Raw genomic sequence first — 20282 nt, forward strand, 5'->3', positions numbered from 1 at the left:
ACGGTTCCAGGAGACGGGGGCAGTCAGCGTCTGCCCTCGGGAAGGAGACAATGTTATTCTTTGTGTTAAATAAAATTGTCAACATTGATTGTATTACACCTGTCACTACGCATGAAGGGGCGTTCTAATACCCTGATTTCATAAAACTATGATGATGTGTTTTTTGAGATGAGATTTGAGGCTGTCTGCATACAGTGTCCATCTCCCACGTGTGTGATCATTAAATCATCGTTTGACTCAACCCGACCGGACCAGTGTTGTTATTGTGGGTTTTTCTTCTGGTGTCCATCCCCAATATTTTGAACCTTAACACCACCTAAACATTGTTGTAAACCAAACACACATGGCAACAAGACTCCTTGATGGCACTACCCTGCCAAACAACAAAAACTTAACAATGGCTCAGGAATATGCCAAACGCCCAGATTACTGACCCGCCCTACCCACTCCCCTATCCCAGTAGGGACAGGCAAGATTCACCTGATGTAGCTGGTGAAGGTCAGATGGACCAAAACTTGCTGTTTAATATAGATATCAGATATATAATATAGATATAAGTGAGACTGTGCTGGAGTTGATTTAACTGTTTTGCTAAACAGCCATAATGGTCCGTGGTGTAAATGCAAATCAGTTCTCCTTCACATTTGCTTAAGCAAAGTTTTGGAAGCCGAGAGGATCTGAAGTCACATTTTTTGTTTTTTGGGGCACCAAAACTCTCCTATGAATGCACAATAACAGATAACAAACTGTGGCATTAGAAACAAATTCTATTAAATGCTCTTTTTGCCACATGACTGTTTACTGTAGAGATGGAAACAAAGAGCAAAATCCCTTCTCATCATTGGATGTTTTTTGTTTTTTGTTACTACTGAATGATTCATGTCTCTCCCCCCGCGAACCCAGAACTTCATGTTGATGTAATAGAATCACGTCTGCCCGGACACAGACGGAGGCCTGTGCACACTAGCATAAACAGAACACAGTCACACGTTCGCTTGCATGCAAATTCTGAAATAAACAGACACTTTCAATTATTATCATTAGCCGTGACAACACATGCTGTTAGAGGCAGGGGAGTGAGAACAACCAGTTTGTACTGCTGTGTATGACAGAAGTTGGGTGTGAAGGAAAAGTGAGCGTGTCATGTGTTGTGACAGTGTCAGCCTGTCACAACACACGACAAAATTCTCACCTCTGACTTAGACGTATCATACATCACCATACATGTGAATCAAGTGGTTGTCACACTTTTTAAGAATCCGTTAATACTAAAATCTTACAACATGGAAACGTTTTACACAAGACAACCTTTTCATTGTAGTATTTCGCTCCTAAAACATTGCTACAATCAGCTCTAATGTATTTAAAAGTTAGAAAAATTATTGCCGCACAAACAGCAATATCATTTTACCCACAATCCAACAATGTTTTTTCATTTCGGTGCTCAGCAGAATTTAGCAACAGGATCAGCGGATCACAGCTTGAAGTATGAAAAGACTGTGGTACTGTTGGTGTCCAAGTACCATTTTTATTTGATCATTCACATAAATAATTTCTACAGGTCAGAAATATAAACTCTGCATACTGCATGAAGCCTCAGACTGATGGAGCTGTGTAATCAAATCTGAAGCATCAAACCAGATCTGAAAAACGTGTTGCTGCTCATCAGTATCTTTGTTTTTTTTCCATTGTTGACAGGTTGTGATCATTCTTTTCTCTTTGTGAAAACAGGATTTGCCTCAAATTCAGACATCAGCACCACATGGTACCATCTAAATCTATCCATTCTCTTCCGCTTATCCAATTCAAGGTTGCAGGGGGCCATTCCTACTCACACCTATGTGCAATTTAGAATCACCAATTAATTTAACCCCACTAACTGCATGTCTCTGTAATGTGGCAGGAAGCAAGAGTACCTGGAGAGAACATGAAAACTCCAGACCGAAAGACCCGAGCCAGGATATACACTTTTGGCATTTAAGAAAGCTGCACAACTTCTGTTTTGTTTTGGGGGTTTTTTAACATTGAATGTAGTCAGGCGCATGAAGAGGACATGATATTGGTGTTTGAGGTTAAACCAACATTGGGATGGTAAAGCAGACAGCCAGATGCAGACCGTCTCTATCTACTCGTCTCCACTTCAGCTCAGATTTTAGCTGCAAACCTGAAGGGGAACATTTTCATGAATGCTACAGTCAGTCCTGCATGAAAACAAACACATTACCTGCCTTTGTGTGACTCACTGCCGCTTTTGTATTGACCACAAACGTTAGCACCGCTAAGCTTCTTCCTGTGTGACATGCCTCACCCTTCCTCATTGCTGCACCTTAAACTTTTGACCTGAAACAGAGGTGGAATCAACACATTTAGTTAAAACAAAAAGTGAAAAACCATCCATTTATGTGCTACACTGTAGAGACTACCTGTGTTAGCAGACGTCACAATATGCCACAATAAATCACAATTTTATAGAGATAACTAGCAAGCAGTATGTGGTCTGTGAGACCTTTTCTGTTAAAGCATTTGGTATTGTAATTTATAGTCATGTTAGTTTCTGACTGGGTAGCCCTTAGTTCTGTGTATGAAATCCTTCCTTTTGGACCACAATATGCTCAAACTGAATGCCCTGGTATGCTTTAAATGTAAGTGAATGGCAAGAGAAAAATCTCTTTTTAGTTCTTTTAACTCTTCTTGTGTTACTATTTGTCTTTACAAGTGAGTTTCACACCATGAATTCTTACAATGAGGAACTGAAGGTGTGCAAAAGGTGTGCAGAGTTGGTGAGAGATGTAGATGAGGCTCAGGGACAGACTATGGTTTAATGCTTTCCACCTCTTTGGTTATTGCCAGTCAGAAAAGACACATTCATAGGTCACTTCATGCAACATTCCTTGTTGCAAACTCGTCTTCTTAACCCTTTATGTCACTCATATCTCTGACCTTAACCTTAATTGTTTAAAATACATCATATATATAATTAAAAAATAAGCATAAAGCAGTGTGTCAAGATTTTAGTCTTGGTATGTAAGGATTTTTTTTCCTGTGTGTGGAAAATAATTACTGCTGACTTCAGGGCAGCACTCCCCAGTGACATTATGCAAACGAATGCATCGGGTCATTATGTGCAAGTCTAAATGATGCAACAGTTGCCTTCTAGGCCTGGCAGAATAACAATGGCTCCTCATTGTTACAAAATCCAGTTTTATATTTGATTGTTTGTTTGTTTTTTATAACTACATAGTATTGCTCTGATTTCTGTTTTATAACTTTTAACTCAGACCCCTCAGGTGGGTTAAAGCTTCTGTGAACCAGGCTTAAAACAAAGGAGCATTTTTTAACTGATTTAGCGCCAAAGCTTTTTTTTATGTAAGTTAATGAGTCTGTCAGCTTTAAAGCCGTTAAAAATTGTTAAATCTTTTTTTGTTCTTATTTTTTAAAAATGTTATTAATCTTTTAAAGTAATGTTTTTGAGTTCATAACCTGACTATATGACTGTAGCTATAGAAATAAAGCTTCTTCTTCTTCTTTGTCATTACCCAGGCCCTACACTGGGGAAAAGTTCTCTTTCAATTTACGATAAAGTCCACATATATATCCCACCCTGGGCTTAAGGGATGTTTTGAACTTTTTGTAAACTTGAGAAACAATAAAATAGACTCTAATAACAACAGATTCTGATTATTTCTGTAGTACATTCACTCAGCTTTAAAACCACCCCATGTCCAGGTCCTAAGGGCTGATCTTAATTTAGTGATAGGCTCAGTCAAAGTCATGAACAAACACCCTGACTAAATTGTCTAATCTATAGAAAAATGTTATATCTAGAGACTAATAACTTACTCAGGAGGATGCTTACATTATTCCAGCATGATAATCTGGAAATATAAAACATGCTGATTAAGAGGGTCACAGTGTTATCACAGAAAACATACATGTGCAATCACACGGTGGGTTTGCTATCGGGCCTCTGTCTTATATCACACCAGCAGAGCTTTCACATGATTCAGAGCTGATAAAGCAACCATGTCAGCTCTCATGTATGAAAACACTGGCTGCATTTTAACTTAGTTATGTATGTGATTATCTTTAGGTAAATATTTTAATATGGCCATTGATACCGTGTGATTTTCTCTCGTAGTCTAACCATGTGATTCTCACCCAAAACTTTAATAGGGGTTTGAACTGTTTTTTTTATAGGTGCACCAAAACACACTTCATGTTCTTTTGATTGTGGTGACACCTTTAATTTGACCTACATGGGTTTAGCCCCATGCAGACAATGAGTTCAGCAGGGAAAAGCATGCAACCAGTTGGTATTATTTGAATTGTCTCAGTGTTCTTGTATGAAGCTGACTAAAGTTGGCTAATGCTGTCATTCTGGCAGAGGTAAACCAATCCTGCACTGCCTTAAATGGGAAACAGAGACCCAGACCTGTGCTTTACTACAACATGGCTCTGATTAAGACCAGATTGGTCTGCCTGCGGTTGGTTCTGAGCTGCAGCCAATGCTCAGGGACGAAGCTGCTAACAATGTGGTATGAATGCATGAATGTTAACCCCCCACCTCCTCACTCTTTCAGACGCTATATGTGCTTTACCGGTGATGGAAAAACACTCACATCAGTGTGGCTGGTTAGTGTGTTGGTCATTTTGCAGACCTTTGACAGTCTAGGCCAGGGGGCCACGTACAGCCCACTTGGATCTTATATGGGCTAGACCAGTGAAACTCCTCTTTCTGTCAGCGTACAGAGATGTAATTGCATATTTAATTAATTACATCTTAATATAAGAAAAAGAAGAGTAGTATGTATTTATAATAAATAAATGCAGCTGTAGTAATGGAAAGGCATCTTTTAGCATGACTCTTCAGGCTTCAATTACAAGAAGTAAATGAGTAAATTACAGAAATCTATAACTTAATTACTTTCGAGCTGTATGAATAGCCATCGGGAGGTCTTTATCTGTAAGAAAAGCTGTAAAACCTGTGAATATACAGTTAAATGTCTAAAATTTGTGTCCTCCTTCGCATTTTCCAAAGCAGTCCAGTGGGCAAGATTGGAGTTTTTGCTGTGGTGATTTTGGTCCCTGAGGTCTTATATTTCACATCACTATTTCAGGCTAAAGAAAATATAAATTACTATTCATAAGTGATAATATTCCATTATGAAGATTTTTTGTTATTTCAGGATTTCCAGTTGTTTCAATCAACAGGTCTTTCTTCCACTGTGTCTTTCTTTACATTACTGTTATCATTTTATTTATTCATTTCTTGCTATCCTGCACTAAGCTGATCCTTGACTGGCAACAACAACAACAAAAACTATGTGTCTTAAATGTCAAGCTATGAACTGATCACACAAGATGCATTTTAAAACCAAGTGTAAACACACTCGTGAAGATGGGAAATATTTGATGTTTATTACTGTTGATCACCTCCTCCCTTTCTCTTTTCACTCTTCCTCTGCAGCCCTGGTTACTCACTGAATCATCAGCACAGCAACACTACCTAACATCTGTCATGTTGCATTAAAACTATCCATCTATCCATCCTTTGCACGACTTCTTATAAAAGTTTCAATTTAGGGGAGGCTGGAGCCTATAAATATAGAAATATTTATTTTGTCTTTTTTCCCATAATTTCAAAGTATATCCTTTTCAGTAAGAATACACCTCTTCTCTTCTCTTCTGCTGCCATCTTGTGGTTAAAATTAATATTTTATTTACACTGGAAAAGGGAAACCCACTTCTGTTCAGATGCTTATATACATTCATTATTAGTAATTTGGAGATTTTAATTTTTTCTTTGCACTATTATCTAATCCACAGAGTCAGAGTTACATATACAGGATCAACTATATGCACCCCAAGCTAGTCCTCCTTCTTCATTATTTCACTCACTTTGTGCAATTTATCAGTTCCATTGGCAGCAAAACTACCCCAAAGCATGATGCTATCACCACCATGCTTGAGAGCTGCTACAGTGTTCTTTAAAAGCCTCACCTTTAATGCAAACATGCCTCTTGTAATTGTGGCCAAATATATCAATGTTTGTCTCATCTGACCAAAAACATTTTTCCAGTGGACATTTGGCTTGTCCATGTGAGCAGCTGCAAATTTCCGCTGAACTCGTGGTGTGGATTTTGGAGCAGGGGCTTTTTTATTGGTCTGCACACTTTCAGTCCATGGTTACTTAAAACTCCCATAACTGTGGACAGTGATGCTGCTGTTCCAGCAGATTCCAGTTCAGGGCAGGCTTGAGGCTGTGTGGATCCTGAGTTGTTCCAGATCATTCAAATCAATTTCCTCTGGGCTGATGGTGACAATTTGGATCTTCTTCCAGATCTTGGCAAAGTGGTGGCACATCCAACTAAGTTGTACTTAATGTGAAATTATTTGAATTGATGATCTTGGAATCTGCAGCTATTTGGAAAAAGAACCAGGAGACTTTCCCAGATTGTGTAACTCTACAATTCTCCTTATTTCCTATTCACTGGGTCCCTTTGACCTTCCCATTGTTCTGAGTATTGGTCAATCCAATGAACACTGTCAAACAAATCTGTTTTATACTGAACGAGAAGTCAATCATAATCACTAATGAGAAGTTAATAGGAATGAGCTTTGTCAAGTTAAAAGACACTGTAGAATGTAAAAGATTTAAGTGAGTATGTGTATTATTTGGGCCTCTATGCATACTTTGAACTCTGTGTGGATTAAAGAACATCCAAAATATATTCAAACTTGTGCACCAATTTCTTTTTTTTCTTTTAATTGATTAAAGATATATGCTGTGCAATCATTACACTTTGGAAAAAAGAACAGATCAAGGAAATAATTACAAGCCCAAAATTACCATGATCTTCACGCTCATGGTGAGTGGATATAAACTTCTGACCACAACTGCATATCTGTAAACACTTGAATATCACCAAGTTAGACTTGTGGCTCTGCACATAAGAAAAGCAGAAGTGTAGGTAAGAACACATTCAACTGGCTGGCTTGGCTCTAAAATTGTTTAACATTCTTTGATGTTGTTGATGTTCATAGCTTCCACGTTTTTAACTTCAGCCACTCTTTGAGCTGCGTAGATTGCATAAAGAAGTAGGTACTGCCCTTCACTAGTGACGTCATATATAGAATATGTCCAATAAATATTTACATAATTATTGTCCAAAAGACAGTGCAGTGTAGTCATCATTTCAGATTCAAGTAAAGGTTATAAATGAATAAAAATTACAACCAACCGAACAGACAAACAGAAGTCAGATTTTAACTTTGATCAAACAGAAAGGAAAGGTAATATAGGCGGCAGCATCCAGTATTTAGCATGTCACTACAGATTAAGTTGAAAAAAGTGAAAAAAAACAACACTTCAAGTAAGTAGTATAAATTTAAAATCGATTTTATTCATTAAAAATTGCAAAAATATGTGAAAGTACACACATTCAATCCTAGATGACGTATAATAAAAATAATTACACATAAATAAAGTAATATGAAATTAAAAACGGAAAATTGTGACTAATTGTGTAGGACGTAAATACGGAAGCTTGTTTCCGTAGCTGAAAATAACATTTGTTTGTGTTTAGTTTCTGTCTTGACCTTAATAACATTTTACGTTAGTTTTTTTTTTTCATTTCAAGATATTTGGTCAGACGTTTGAGTCGATAAATCGAGGTTTTACTTATTGGTGGCAAAGAATATTCGTTTTCAAGTGTCAGAAACAAGTTTTCATACACACAAGCATACGCTTGTTGTCGATGTCCCTCGTTACTAGCCGTCGTTTACGTCACGAAACGAGCAGAACTGAACAGCATGGAGGAGCTTGTATGACCTTCTGATGATATTTTCCCCTGGTTATAGTGAGTTAGTTTTGTATTTTCTACTTTCAATGGTATTTTGTATTCTTGCCGAATTACATCAGTTTATTTTTATGACCTTTTTTTAAAAAAAATGAATGTATGTTTAAGTTAATGCTAACATAACAAGGCTAACCGTTTAGCGGCTGTTTTACGTTGACTCACATTGTTAGTACAGTTGTCGGCTCAGAGGTTTTATCCGGTAAAACTGTAACTGAACGTGTCTTTAGATTGATTACATTTCAGTTGAGTCTCATCCGTATATAATGATGTCAGGGTTGATAATATTTTGTTTCTGCAGGTTGAGTAAAGCTTTGCAGGATGTCAGTCCAGCACGCATCAGTCCATGCCAAATGGATCATCGGCAGAGTCATCGGGACCAAGATGCACAAAACGGCCAAAGTGAGAGTTACCAGGCTGGTGCTGGACCCTTACCTGCTCAAGGTGAGCCTTTAGGGGATTAAGCACCTTTTATAAAATAAGAGTACAAGTGCTTTAAAATAGGCCGGTAAAGCTACAGAGTAAATGAAATACAGAAGGAAACTATTACAGGTTATAGGAGAGAAGAGTAAAAACAAAAATATTTGAATGGCCTTTTTAAAGATTGTGTCCACAGCTAAAGGTCCTGTAGAGAAAAGACTCAGATACCTTTAGGGAGAGAATATACCCTGATGCAGGTGTGTAAACGGACAGTTTTGCACACCAGATGTGTGTGGGAGTGAGCCGGTGCTGTTGATGTTATTTTCATATATAGCGAAGGCTCGTGGATGTCCTAAAAAGGCTTCACATACATGTTCTGGTGACATTATGCAAGTCAGACTCATTGCATACTATCAGAGGAAATGAGTAGATCACTGGCATTACTCCACGACTCTTTGCTTAGACAAATAAACAATGAATTAAAGTAATCCAAATACAATAAAATAAAGGCATCAACTGACTTTCCTGATTGATGATTTAGCAAAGGTTTCAAGAGAGCTTGAAGTTTTCATGACATTAAACACAATTATGTCCGAGGTAGAAACAAGGACTTCTGTTTTTATTTATTGTCAGTAAGAAAACTGTGAGCCTTGCAATTTATTCTGTAGAGGCAAGAGGCACACGTGGTGGCGGTTATTTGTTTATATTGGGCGTTATTATTGTTATTTTTATGCCTTTATATGGATGGGAGGTCCACTGTCCCATGTTTCAGTGACTTTTCTGCACATTTCTGCTGAAGGTGACTACCTGATAAGCCAAAAAGACCAAATCATCTGCAAAAAGCAGAGACGAGGGCCTCAGGCCACAAAAGTCTTAGCTTTCTGCCACTTGGTTCGAACTAGAAATTCTGGGCATAAACGTTCAAGCATTTATGAATTTATATTTGAATAACTGTGATATTGTCTCTTCTTCTCCTGTAGTACTACAACAAAAGGAAGACGTACTTTGCCCATGATGCATTGCAACAGTGCACTGTGGGAGATATCGTCCTCCTCAAGGCTCTGCCTGAGCCCAGAAGCAAACACGTGAAGCATGAACTGTCAGAGATCGTGTATAAAGTTGGCCGGGTGGTTGACCCCCTAACAGGAAAGAAGGTTGCAGGAACTGAATTTGTGGAGCCTCTAACAGACCTTCCACTTCAAGAGGAGAAAACGCTGTCAGAGAAACTGCAGGAGCTCAACATCTCTGCTGCCCCCAGTGGAGCCGATTCCCCACTGGCACAAACTCCCACTTCATGACAGAAAACTGTGATTTCATGCAGTAATATCAGCTTATTTGTCACTCTACAATGCTTGTGTTTCAAGTGTTAATGTGGATTTATGTTTATAAACTAAGAATCTTTGCTGTACATGTATGGGTGAAGAGACTAAATATTACTTCCTTGTTACCTGCTCAGGTAGTGGACACCTTTCAGAGGAATTTGCAAAATAAAACAACTGCGCAAAAAACAATGTCATGGAAGATACTCGTGTCTGTTATCCAGGTTAGGAATATATTATAATCAAAAGGTGAAGGCCTGGGCTGGATCATCTAATCGGCCCATCCATGAGGACCCATCCAAGAGAAAAGGAGAGGAGGGAGGATAAAATAAATGCCATTATGGTATTCACTTAAAACTAAGAAAGTAGATATCAGGTGTGTGAATACAAAAAACGTACATTAGACATGTTATTATCATAGAACATGCATGAAGCTTTGGCTGCTTCATTTTGCATTTAATATAAGGTACTTTGGAGCTTTAAGTGAAGTTGTAATGACGTTTATTGACCCAACAAGGAAAATTATGTTACATCAGCAGGATAAAGAAGAAATAATAGTATAGTTTACAATAAATAATGGTCAGAGTACAATAGGTGCATAGTGAAGGCCTTAAACTGAGATAGTGCACAACTTTTATGTATACCATGGTGATTTTAAAAAACCCCCAGTAAAAATAAAACTGAGGCTAAAGAAGAATAAAAAGTAAAATTGAGATTGTTTAAGAGAATAGTGCAAATTGCATTTATAAATAATATGCACTTTATAATCTGAAAACAACAACATTTGTATGCAGGGGTGTGTAAAGTGATGATCTGGACATGGTGGGGTGATTCCAGTCAGTAGTGGCTCTGTAAGTGGGACTGCTATAATGAATATGCAGTCAGTGAGTCTGGTCTAATTACTGAGGGAGCTGTCCTTACAGTTTATTGTTGCACAAAGGTGCAGTGAATGAAATTGTTAGGGACAAACTGTTCACTTTTAAGTAATGGGAATATGCAGGTTATAAATGCAAGCTCAGCAGGCGGATCGATCAAAGCCCCCAAAACTATGAAAACTTCACATAAATCCAACAACAGCGAACTCTGCGTATTTTGTATTGAGCTGTGTTAATATCTGTGCTTTAAATCAGCTCCACAAGTGATTCCGGTACTGTCGGTTCTAACTCGGGGTCACGCTCCCGTGAGTAACGTCAGCTCCTGCGGGAACGGACTGCGGCTGTAGCCTCCAGCAACCTCCACACGGCTTTCGAGGAAAGATGGCGATCAGAGTCCTTCAAACAGTGGGTAGAGGCCTTAAACAGACGAGAAGCGGGCTTCATGCGAGCAGCCCGGTGAACGTCGCCCTCAGGTTAGACTCTTCTATACACGGTTTATCTGTGCAGGTGCATAAATATTGCTTAAAAGTCATCAAACTTCTGCTCGTGTAGCCCAATGACAACGTGCGGGCTCTGCTAGGCGGTTAAGCTAATGCTAAAGGGAACGTAAGGACGTTCGCTACGTTTACATCTCTGTGCAACGTAGCTAGCATTAGCCATGTAGCTGTAAATCTGCTAACTTTCTGCTAACATTGATTGTTACCCCCACGATTTTTAAAATAAACAGCGAGTCAACTTGTCCTAACAATCGCCAGTGTCTGATTTATAATGTCATGCGTGATTTTATAGACTTGGGTTGAAGAAATGATTAAAAACTTACCGCCGAGTTACTCTGAGTCTTAAACTGAATTCAACTTCAAGGTCAAAATGCATTGAATTGCTGCACAGCTGTGCTTGTTTTGGTCACTGGACGATTCAGTTTCTTCGCTGCAGCAGCTGAGCGGCCTAAAATAAGCTGTTATTTCCCTTTGAAAGGCAGATATTTGTATAAACCTGACTACAGACTGACACTAAAATGTGTCCTTTTTTTGGTGCATTATGAGGAAAACCGGTGGACTGTTTCCTGATAAACAAGCTCAGCCGCTACACGTGGTGACTGTTGGCACTTGTAGATCGAGTACATTAACAGAAAATGCAGGAAGGCTGATTAAAGTCAGTGCAGACTAATCTCAGGGTTTTGTGCTCTGTGTAGACCTTCAGCCTTCTGAGCTGCTGACCTCTGAAATGCATAGGTTGGCTGGGCTAAAAAAAGATTTGCACCTTTTCTTCAGCCGACATTTACTAGTTTACACCTCGGGCTCTTGCAGTAAAACTGACCTTATTCACATTAGGAAGCCAGGACACTTTTGAAAGTTTCATAACAACAATAGTAAAGGTATTATTGAATATAGCCCGTCCACATCTGTATTTTTGAGACTTGGACTGATAAAGCAGCAGCTAGAGGTTTAACACTAAAATATATATGTCAGATGTTCCCAGAGAAATACAACACAGAATAGAAGGAAACAGGGTTGGATTATTAGGGGAGCTTTGTTGTTGTTGGTACTTAAATGCTGCATTGTGTAGCCAAAGAAATGTTGATTGTATCCAACTTTTAAAAAAAATGTTTTAATCCCATCACAGGAGCCTCTCAAATGTTGGTGATGAAAGCTGGTTCAAATCCCTTTTTGTTAGAAAAGTCATCCCCAGAAAAGATGCTCACTCTCACCTGCTTGCCAAAAAAGAAGACAACAACCTGTATAAAATACAGTGTATGTATTGCTGGCAGTGGGACACAGTTAATGATTACCACAACAGTTAATAAACCCATGAAATCTGTTTGATCATGTTGTCTACTCATGCTTTGTTTTTTTCTTCTTTTGTTGCAGTTCACAATGTCAAACCTGAGTGCCTCGATGCTTACAATGAACTTTGGTATGAGTCTTTGTTGTGTTATCTTAATTCAGATGTCACATTAGAACACTTTTTTGGAACCAGTATGTCAGATATTTTGCATTTTCACACTTTTTCTTTTCTTTTTGTCTGTGTCTTCAGTGAGGATGTCTTGCCTTCCATTCACACTGACCCTGAATACCCCTGTGAGCTTGTAGGCACCTGGAACACATGGTATGGGGAGCAGGATCAGGCAGGTAAGAACATCCACCCTACCTGAGTTACAACGGACTTTCTTTTGAATGTCAGCGAGGTGAATTATTTGAGCCCATTCAATCTGGTTATTCGTCAAAGCTCAACCTTCTCTTTTAGAAGAGGAAACATGAGATTGAAAGCTCACAGACAACATATTACTACGAGGTAAAAATGAGAACAATGTTCATCATGAATATTATTTATTTAAATAAGCAGTTTATGGATACAGACTTGAGCCCTGGATTTTTTTTTTTTAATCCAGCGTATTTCATGCGATGCTCAGACTCATTTTATAATAAATATTGTTGCTTTTAGCTCTACAAGATGCAAACTACTTGACCTCTTGATTGTGAGTCCTATTGATTAATGAGAATCTGTACGTGTTTAAGCTAAATCAAGTTGTACAGCGGGATAATCTTGCTGCTTTCTGTTTCCCGCTGCAGATGAGTTACATTGAGGTGTGGCAGAATTTTTCAAACTATGTCGTTATCTTGGTGTAAAAACAGACATTACTTAAAGGCACTGTGCTTTTTCTCCTCTCTCAGCTTTTCTATTTCAGTTAATTATAGCTGAGACTGAACTGAACTTTTTCCTGGCTGCTCTCCATTTTGTCCAAGTGGTGACATTTGTCGTTCCACAGCTGTGGGCCCTCTCTGGTGTTACAGAGCTGTAATGTTGGCAGTGTCAGGAAAGGTTTTCTAAAAGGTTGCATCAGTACACTTTCAGCATGTGAACACTTAGACAGTATATGGTGCTATGTTTTTAGCTTGTCGCTGTCCCTTTTTGGCTCCGTCTTATTGTCATGGTTGTGTTTTGTATTCTGATTTGCAGTTTGATGCTAAATCTTGAACTAACAGATTAAAGGCATTTAGTTTAATGTGGAAATAAACATTAGAATTGTTTCTTTTAATATTTTCCGAGATACTATATGTATTAAATACACTCAATGGCCACTCTATTAGGTACACCTATTCAGTTGTTCATTAACTCAAATATTTAATCAGCTAATCATATGTCAACAGCTCGGTGCATTTAGGCATGCAAACATGGTCAAGAAATCCTGCTAAAGTTCAAACTGATGATCTGAAAGGGGAAGAAAGGTGTATTAAGGGACTTTGAATGTGGCATACCTGTTGGTGCCACACACAACACACAAAATATTGATCTACTGGGATTTTCCCACACACCCATCTCTAAGGTTTACAAAGACTGGTCACCAGATTTCAATCCAGTAGAGCACTTTTGGGATGCGGTGGAAAGAGAGTTTCTCATCATAAATGTGCAGCTGACAAGTCTGCAGCAACTATGTGATGCTGTCACTTCAACATGAACCAAAATCCGTGAGGACTGTTCCCAGCACCTTGATGAATTAAAGCAGTTCTGAAGACAGAAAATGGTCCAACCTGATAATAGCAATGTGTATCTAATGAAGTGGCTGGGGAGTGTATGTTAGTGCCATGTTCATTTTTTCACGTCATGAAATTAAGAATTTTTCATTTTTCTGAGATATAATTGTAGTGGTAAGATGACATGATGTCCTTTCACATGCATACACAGAAACTGACTGGAAATTCATGCTGTATAGACTGAATCCCGTCATGCTCCACAATCACGGGTGGTTCATAGGGAGGTCTAACCACAGATGCTATTGTGAAAAACAAAACTCTTACTCCCCCAAAAAAGACAAGATCTATTTAAGAGCTACGTTATCTTTGGCTCTTCTGCTCCTTCTATTCTAGTTCACCTGTGGAGATATCGGGGAGGATACCCGGCTCTCACCGAAGTCATGAACAAACTCAGGCAGAATAAGGTAACGGGTGCTCTGATTAGTTAAGCCTACTGGCCGTTGGTTATCTGTAGGCCAATGTTTCCAGCAGTGCACCCATCTAGCTAGACCCACGTGACATTTTCCTTCCATCTTTATCTTTAATGTTTCCAGTAATCTTTAAAGGTTATTTACACAGTAATGCTTTGAAGAAGGAAAGTGTTAATGAACAGATGATTCATGCTGCAGGTTTAATCTTCAGGAATGTGTTTTTTTTTCTTAGTTTTTGGAAAGCCCTGCAGATAAAATAAAGTAAGTGGCTTGTAATAATGTGTTCCTCCCACATTGAAGAGCATGAACTGATTGGTCAGATAATTACAAAGAAAATCAACCTGTTTCACATATTTGTGGCTCTGCCCCCTGGTGACAGAATACAGCTACCACATGTAAACAAGAGGCTACAAAACCGTGCATAGGCTTTGTGCACTGGTCCTGCACATCTGTGACGCTCCCTTTATTGCTTTATCAACTGTCCTTTGGCAAACCTCATGACTTTAATTTGCACAATTCCACAAACTTTAATCAGTAAATACATACTACTGTTAATCTGCTCAGATAATTTACTCATCTATCTCTGCATACATTAAGTAGCACATGGCAAATTACAAGTGTATACACTATATTTATAACCATAAATGCCATATATATTCTCTGCATATCACTACTCCTCTATTATACCTTCTCAGAAAAGGTGATTTATATATGCATATATATTTTTATGAGTCCAGGTAAAAATATATTTTCTTTCACTTAAATTCTCTGAATGCACACTAGCTGACTTTCATTGTCTAGATCCTGATCAGACTTCACAGTCGAACAACATGAATACAAATATATTTGGCAGTTATTTTAGCTGAGTCAGATTTTCTGAGCGCTGTGCTTCTTTCATTTGTCTTTGCTGTAGAAGTTTATGGAGTACAGGAATGAGAGGGGGAAGATGCTGCTGTCTCGTAGGAACCAGCTGCTGCTGGAGTTCAGTTTCTGGAACGAACCCGTCCCTCGTCCAGGACCCAACATCTATGAGCTCCGATCGTATCAACTCAGGGTAACTCTTTTTTTTATTTTATGAACCACAGAATTAGTCCTCCTCCCTCTGTAAGTCTGGGTTTTTGGGGGGAGCGTTTTTGTTTTGTATTTTGCGGTACATGTAGTTAACATGATCTTTACCTTCTTTTTCTCAGCCAGGCACAATGATTGAATGGGGAAATTACTGGTAAGGCACAACTTTCCTTTTTCATGTAATATCTGAGCCACCAAATTTGATCATTTATGGGGGATAACTTTGCGAGCTTTAGTTCACTTTGTACTAGTCTTGTAGCTACAATCTAAAAAGTTCCTCACTGCTAGTTTGTTGGTTTCACATGTTGTTGCAGGTGAAAATGAGTCTGCAGTACTTTCTGACTACAAAATGTATGCATGACCGCATATAATAATCCATTAACTGCCTGGGCTTCATTTAATATATGTCAATATATTCATCTGTTGAATTGAAATGGATTTTTTTGTTAATTTTATAAAACCAAATATGCAGGGATGATTATAACAAGGCTGATGGTTTAAAACTGAAATTTGATGTACTGACTTGAAATGAGGAGAGTACTGGTGGATGTTGTGGTGTTTTAATTACTGCCACTCTATTTAGAAGCTGTTTTGTGTAATGTCTTTGGTGCTGTGCAGGGCTCGGGCTATTGAGATTCGCCAGCAGAACCAAGAGGCGGTGGGAGGCTTTTTCTCACAGATTGGAAGTCTGTACACAGTTCACCACTTATGGGGTAAGATGAGTTTCCAGGATCATTCAAGAAAGATGCTGCAAATATTGTCCAGGTCACCTACAAATGCAAATGTATGTACGTGTTTTTGGTACATGCCTTTTAGATGTAAAACAGCGGTCCCCACACCGGGCCACAGACCAGTACCGGTCCACCAGAGTTTAGGCTCGGGTGTGAAATTTATGGTTTTCAGGGTTTTTGTCGCTAACTCGGTTTCCCCGGGTCTTTTCCCGTGTTATAGTTGTGTGTCTTATTTTGAAATAAATATTTACGCGTTACCATAGTGACCAGAGAGCATTAAGGGGCAGAGAGGAGGATGTTACTCTTAATGTTGCTGGTACATTTCAGGAGGACGCTGCTAATAAAGTTACACAATTACACAGTGAATTCGGGTTTATTATTATATTTACAAATTACCACAGTTTTTGTCTTGGTCGTATTATTTTAATTTTTTTGTATTTATCCGCGACACCTTAAAGGCCAGTCTGCGAAAATATTGTCTGACATTACAATTGACATTCCGTTGCGCAACAAAGGTTGGGGACTGCTCATGTAAAAGAGTCCAGGACCAGGAGAGGGGACGAATCCCTTGGAGGGTGCATCCGGCATCAAATGTGTACTGCTGAAAGAAGCTCCCATTTTGCTTGTAGCATTAAACAGTTTACTTGGTGTTGCTCTTCTTTCTTTCCACGTGACGGTGTGCACCTTTAGGTTCTGGAAGTGAACTTAATGCAAAAGCTGTCAAGTATTTAAATTTTCCTGAGCACGACTGTTTGACGTTATGTTTCGTCTTTGGTTTAAAAAGCTACAGCTTTTACTCAGTGAGTTTGAACGTGTTTCTTTTCAGCTTACAAGGACCTGCAGTCCAGAGAAAATACCAGAAACGCAGCCTGGCAGCGTGACGGCTGGGACGAGGTTGTTTATTACACAGGTTGGTTTCAGTCTGATACTTTTATACTTAAGCAAGTTTTAGTTACTGTAAGTGCTGAGTCTTGTTGTTCTGTTGTGGGCATAAGACATTAAAATTAACCTATTTTATATCGATTATCCATATTTGTGTCATGTTAACGTTAAATGAAAATATTAATTTCAAACATTTAAGCTCGGATGAACCCAAGCTGCCAACAACTTATTATAAATTGTCGATCAAGAATAGATTAAAACAATGAAGACTAATTACTAATACTGTCAACATATTCTCTTCTCAGGGCTTCAAATACTGGAAGTATTGACTTTTTTACACACCTTGGTAATAATGAATTTTGAGAACTAAATGCCGTGTTTTAAAAAGATATAATAGGTGCAAACCTACAGAAAAGAAACTGACCTTTTACAAAGTGTCTTTTTTATAATCACTTTACTGGGAGAAAAAGCATCATGAGAGCAAGGAAAACAGTGAAGTAGACCACAGGACACAGGAAAAGAGACTCAGATTGCACTAAAGTGCTTGCAGTGTGTCAGTAGATGCTGTTGGCTTCGCAGCGTTGAAACTGCTATAATCTAAAGGTGAATTGCAAAATGCACATCTTTGATACTTCATCCTGTTGTGTCATTGCTGTGGTTGCTGCAGATCATATAAACAAAGACAACTTTTCCTGCTGAAGAGACGATCAGTGTGACATCTACCTTTTTAATAATGTTTTATGTGAATTAATGTTATCCCTAAATGCTGGCAAAACTGCAAACTGAATTATGTTAAACCTCATTAATGCCAGTGAATTTCGTAAGCTGCATGAGGTGTAGAAGCATCGTATAATCTTTCTTTAGTGTTTAGAAAATGTAACCTCTTAGCCGGCAATGAAGTCTCCCTGTTAGGAAGCTTCCCAATGAAAAACTGACTATTCAGCTACAGCCAAAGTCTACTTGAGGAGGCGGGAACAATAGTGTCAGTGAGTTACTTTTGTTCATTCACTGGACATTTTAGGCACTAAAACTTGTCATGGCTGTAAAAGTTCTTGGGAAAATTAATTGCCCACTTCTGCTCTAAAGTGTGTTGGTTGTACATAGAGCTTTGCAGACTTTCACCAGTGAGCTGTGTTACAAATATAGCATCTTTATTTATAACACACTTTACATCCAACAATGTTGGCCAAAGTGCTACAAATATAAAATAAAGAGAAAACAGTTCAAATTACATCTAAAATTTCTTAAAATTAAAAATAATACAATTAATAAGAAAACATATTAAGAGACATCAACAAGGTAAATAAATGTTTTAAGACGTGATTTAAAAACGGATAAGGAAGGTGCCTGTCTAACATGTAAAGGCAACTCATTCCACAATTTTGGTGCTGCCACAGCAAACGCCTGATCCCCTCTGAGCTTACCATTAGTCCTAGGCACACTCAGCAGGAGCTGGTCTGCCAGGAAGGTATGTATGGATGAAGAAGCTCAGAGAGGTACAGAGGGGCAGCATTGGACAAACATTTAAAAACAAATAAAAGCAGCTTAAAATATGTGGAATAAACAGGTGCTCTGAGTTATTCTTGTTTGTGCTTTAGTCCATGCTTTTAGCTTTTAGCTCGTGCTGCAGAGAAGACTGTTCAAGCCTGATTTTCATCACCTTTGGGCTTCATTCCTTCCTTTTCTTTGGAGAACTGCACACAAGCATGTCTGTAGATTACATACTCATAATTCTTCACTTGTTCATAATTACACAAATGGAAACAAACGTGGCACAATAAATTCTACTTCAGCGTCTCTCTGATGCCTGAATCTATGAAGGATTGATTTAGCAATAGGGACTCGTTATGTTCAATGGGATTACAAAGACACTCAGCAGTGTTGGTGTAAGGACAACGTACAACAACTCAGGCTTTAATAAAATGAGCTTTTATTGGGATGTTAACATTGAAACTAAACTGAGAACTCTAGCTATAAATTCATGAAACATTAGCAAATTTAAATGAGATAAAGTTATGTTCCCTGTTGGAAATCTGTTGTTAAGACTGTTGTTTGTTCTTTACCTCACAGTCCCTCTTATTCAGCACATGGAGTCTAGAATAATGATTCCCATGAAGAATTCGCCCTTGAAGTAACTACTAACACCTGAGGAGAATTCTCAGCCGCCACTGCAACTATTACACTGATCTGTCGAGAGTGTAACCAACCGTCAAAGTGTGCACTGCCAGGGAAATCGGCTCAACATCAACACAATCTTGTTTCCTTTCATTTGGTTTCTTTTCTCCCCTTTTTCTGTTTGGAAGATGAGGTCAAAATGATTGTCACCAAAACTGTACCTGTTACAGCAGCTACTATGTTACTGACCTATTAATGTGGTGTGCTTATGATTTGGGGGTGCACTCCTCTTCACCTTCTGTCATTTAAAGGGTGTTTGAAATGTCTTGTCTGTCTTCATTTTCTTTTCCTTTCTTTATTGTTTGTGTGCTGGTCACAGGGCCTTTTTAATGTACAAGAAAATTTAATATGATTTATGAGTCCTGAAACAAAATGACGATTACCAGTGTCTTACAGCAGAAAATAAGAGCTCACAGTAGCTCACTGTCAAAATTACATGGCTTAAAATACATACTGAGTGGTCAGTTTCACAGAGAAAAACCTGCAGTTTAAAGTTCAGTGTTATAAAATGAGCACTAAAGCTGAGAGTTACAGGTTTTGGTCTGTTTCAGAGCCACAGTCTCACTCAAAGTTGTGTCCACTCCTCTTTTGTTGCACAGCTTTGATACAGCCAACTTGGTGTTTACTCCTTTCAGAATCATTTGACTGGATGAACCAATTCCTGTCAACAATACTGCATACACACAAGTTGCCAGCTCATTGTTTTTGTTTTGTTTGTTTTTTGTCTTACCAGAATCATGAATACTGAATTTGAATTATTTGCCCTGTTTTTGTTTTTTTTTGGGGGGGGGTTTAAACTGACCACAACTCCTGATTGTTCAAATTGTAACATATGACACACGTGGCTCTTCCAGACAGAAGACATGTTTTTGAATCCAGCGGAACTAATCTGTATTTACAGCATAGCCTGCTGTACGCTTACTGACAAGTTTGGCCTTTCCCTATATCAAGTAGATGATGTCTGGGTGATTGTATGCTCTGACTAAGATCAATGTTTTCTTTCGTTTCTTTCT

At 38.5% G+C, this 20282-nt stretch overlaps 2 protein-coding genes across 2 annotated transcripts; both read left to right on the forward strand.

The window, feature by feature from the left end:
- Positions 1 to 7725: 7725 nt before the first annotated feature.
- On the forward strand, positions 7726 to 9789 carry mrps17 (mitochondrial ribosomal protein S17). The gene is made up of 3 exons (XM_005727914.1): positions 7726 to 7859; positions 8158 to 8300; positions 9257 to 9789. The coding sequence occupies exons 2-3, from the start codon at positions 8178 to 8180 to the stop codon at positions 9572 to 9574; spliced, it is 441 nt and encodes a 146-aa protein (XP_005727971.1). The 5' UTR covers positions 7726 to 7859; positions 8158 to 8177; the 3' UTR covers positions 9575 to 9789.
- Positions 9790 to 10451: 662 nt separating this feature from the next.
- Positions 10452 to 19534, forward strand: nipsnap2 (nipsnap homolog 2). Its single transcript, XM_005727915.2, has 10 exons — positions 10452 to 10943; positions 12094 to 12221; positions 12339 to 12384; positions 12505 to 12599; positions 14337 to 14407; positions 15327 to 15467; positions 15604 to 15635; positions 16100 to 16194; positions 17039 to 17122; positions 19165 to 19534. Exons 1-10 carry the CDS (start codon positions 10852 to 10854, stop codon positions 19227 to 19229), a joined length of 849 nt encoding a protein of 282 aa, XP_005727972.1. The 5' UTR covers positions 10452 to 10851; the 3' UTR covers positions 19230 to 19534.
- The last annotated feature ends 748 nt before the right edge of the window (positions 19535 to 20282 follow it).

The sequence above is a fragment of the Pundamilia nyererei genome, unplaced genomic scaffold, assembly GCF_000239375.1.
Source record: "Pundamilia nyererei isolate P.nyererei 1_Seehausen unplaced genomic scaffold, PunNye1.0 scaffold00026, whole genome shotgun sequence".
Taxonomy (NCBI): Eukaryota; Metazoa; Chordata; class Actinopteri; order Cichliformes; family Cichlidae; genus Pundamilia; species Pundamilia nyererei.

What these genes read in the sequence shown, in the direction of transcription:
- nipsnap2 (XM_005727915.2), top strand. Translation starts at nt 10,852, where the DNA reads ATGGCGATCAGAGTCCTTCAAACAGTGGGTAGAGGCCTTAAACAGACG. An exon ending in CAACCTGTATAAAATACAGT is followed by an intron (nt 12,222 to 12,338) that starts GTATGTATTGCT and finishes CTTTTGTTGCAG; the next exon opens with TTCACAATGTCAAACCTGAG. An exon ending in CGAGGTTGTTTATTACACAG is followed by an intron (nt 17,123 to 19,164) that starts GTTGGTTTCAGT and finishes TTTACCTCACAG; the next exon opens with TCCCTCTTATTCAGCACATG.
- mrps17 (XM_005727914.1), top strand. Translation starts at nt 8,178, where the DNA reads ATGTCAGTCCAGCACGCATCAGTCCATGCCAAATGGATCATCGGCAGA. An exon ending in TGGACCCTTACCTGCTCAAG is followed by an intron (nt 8,301 to 9,256) that starts GTGAGCCTTTAG and finishes CTTCTCCTGTAG; the next exon opens with TACTACAACAAAAGGAAGAC.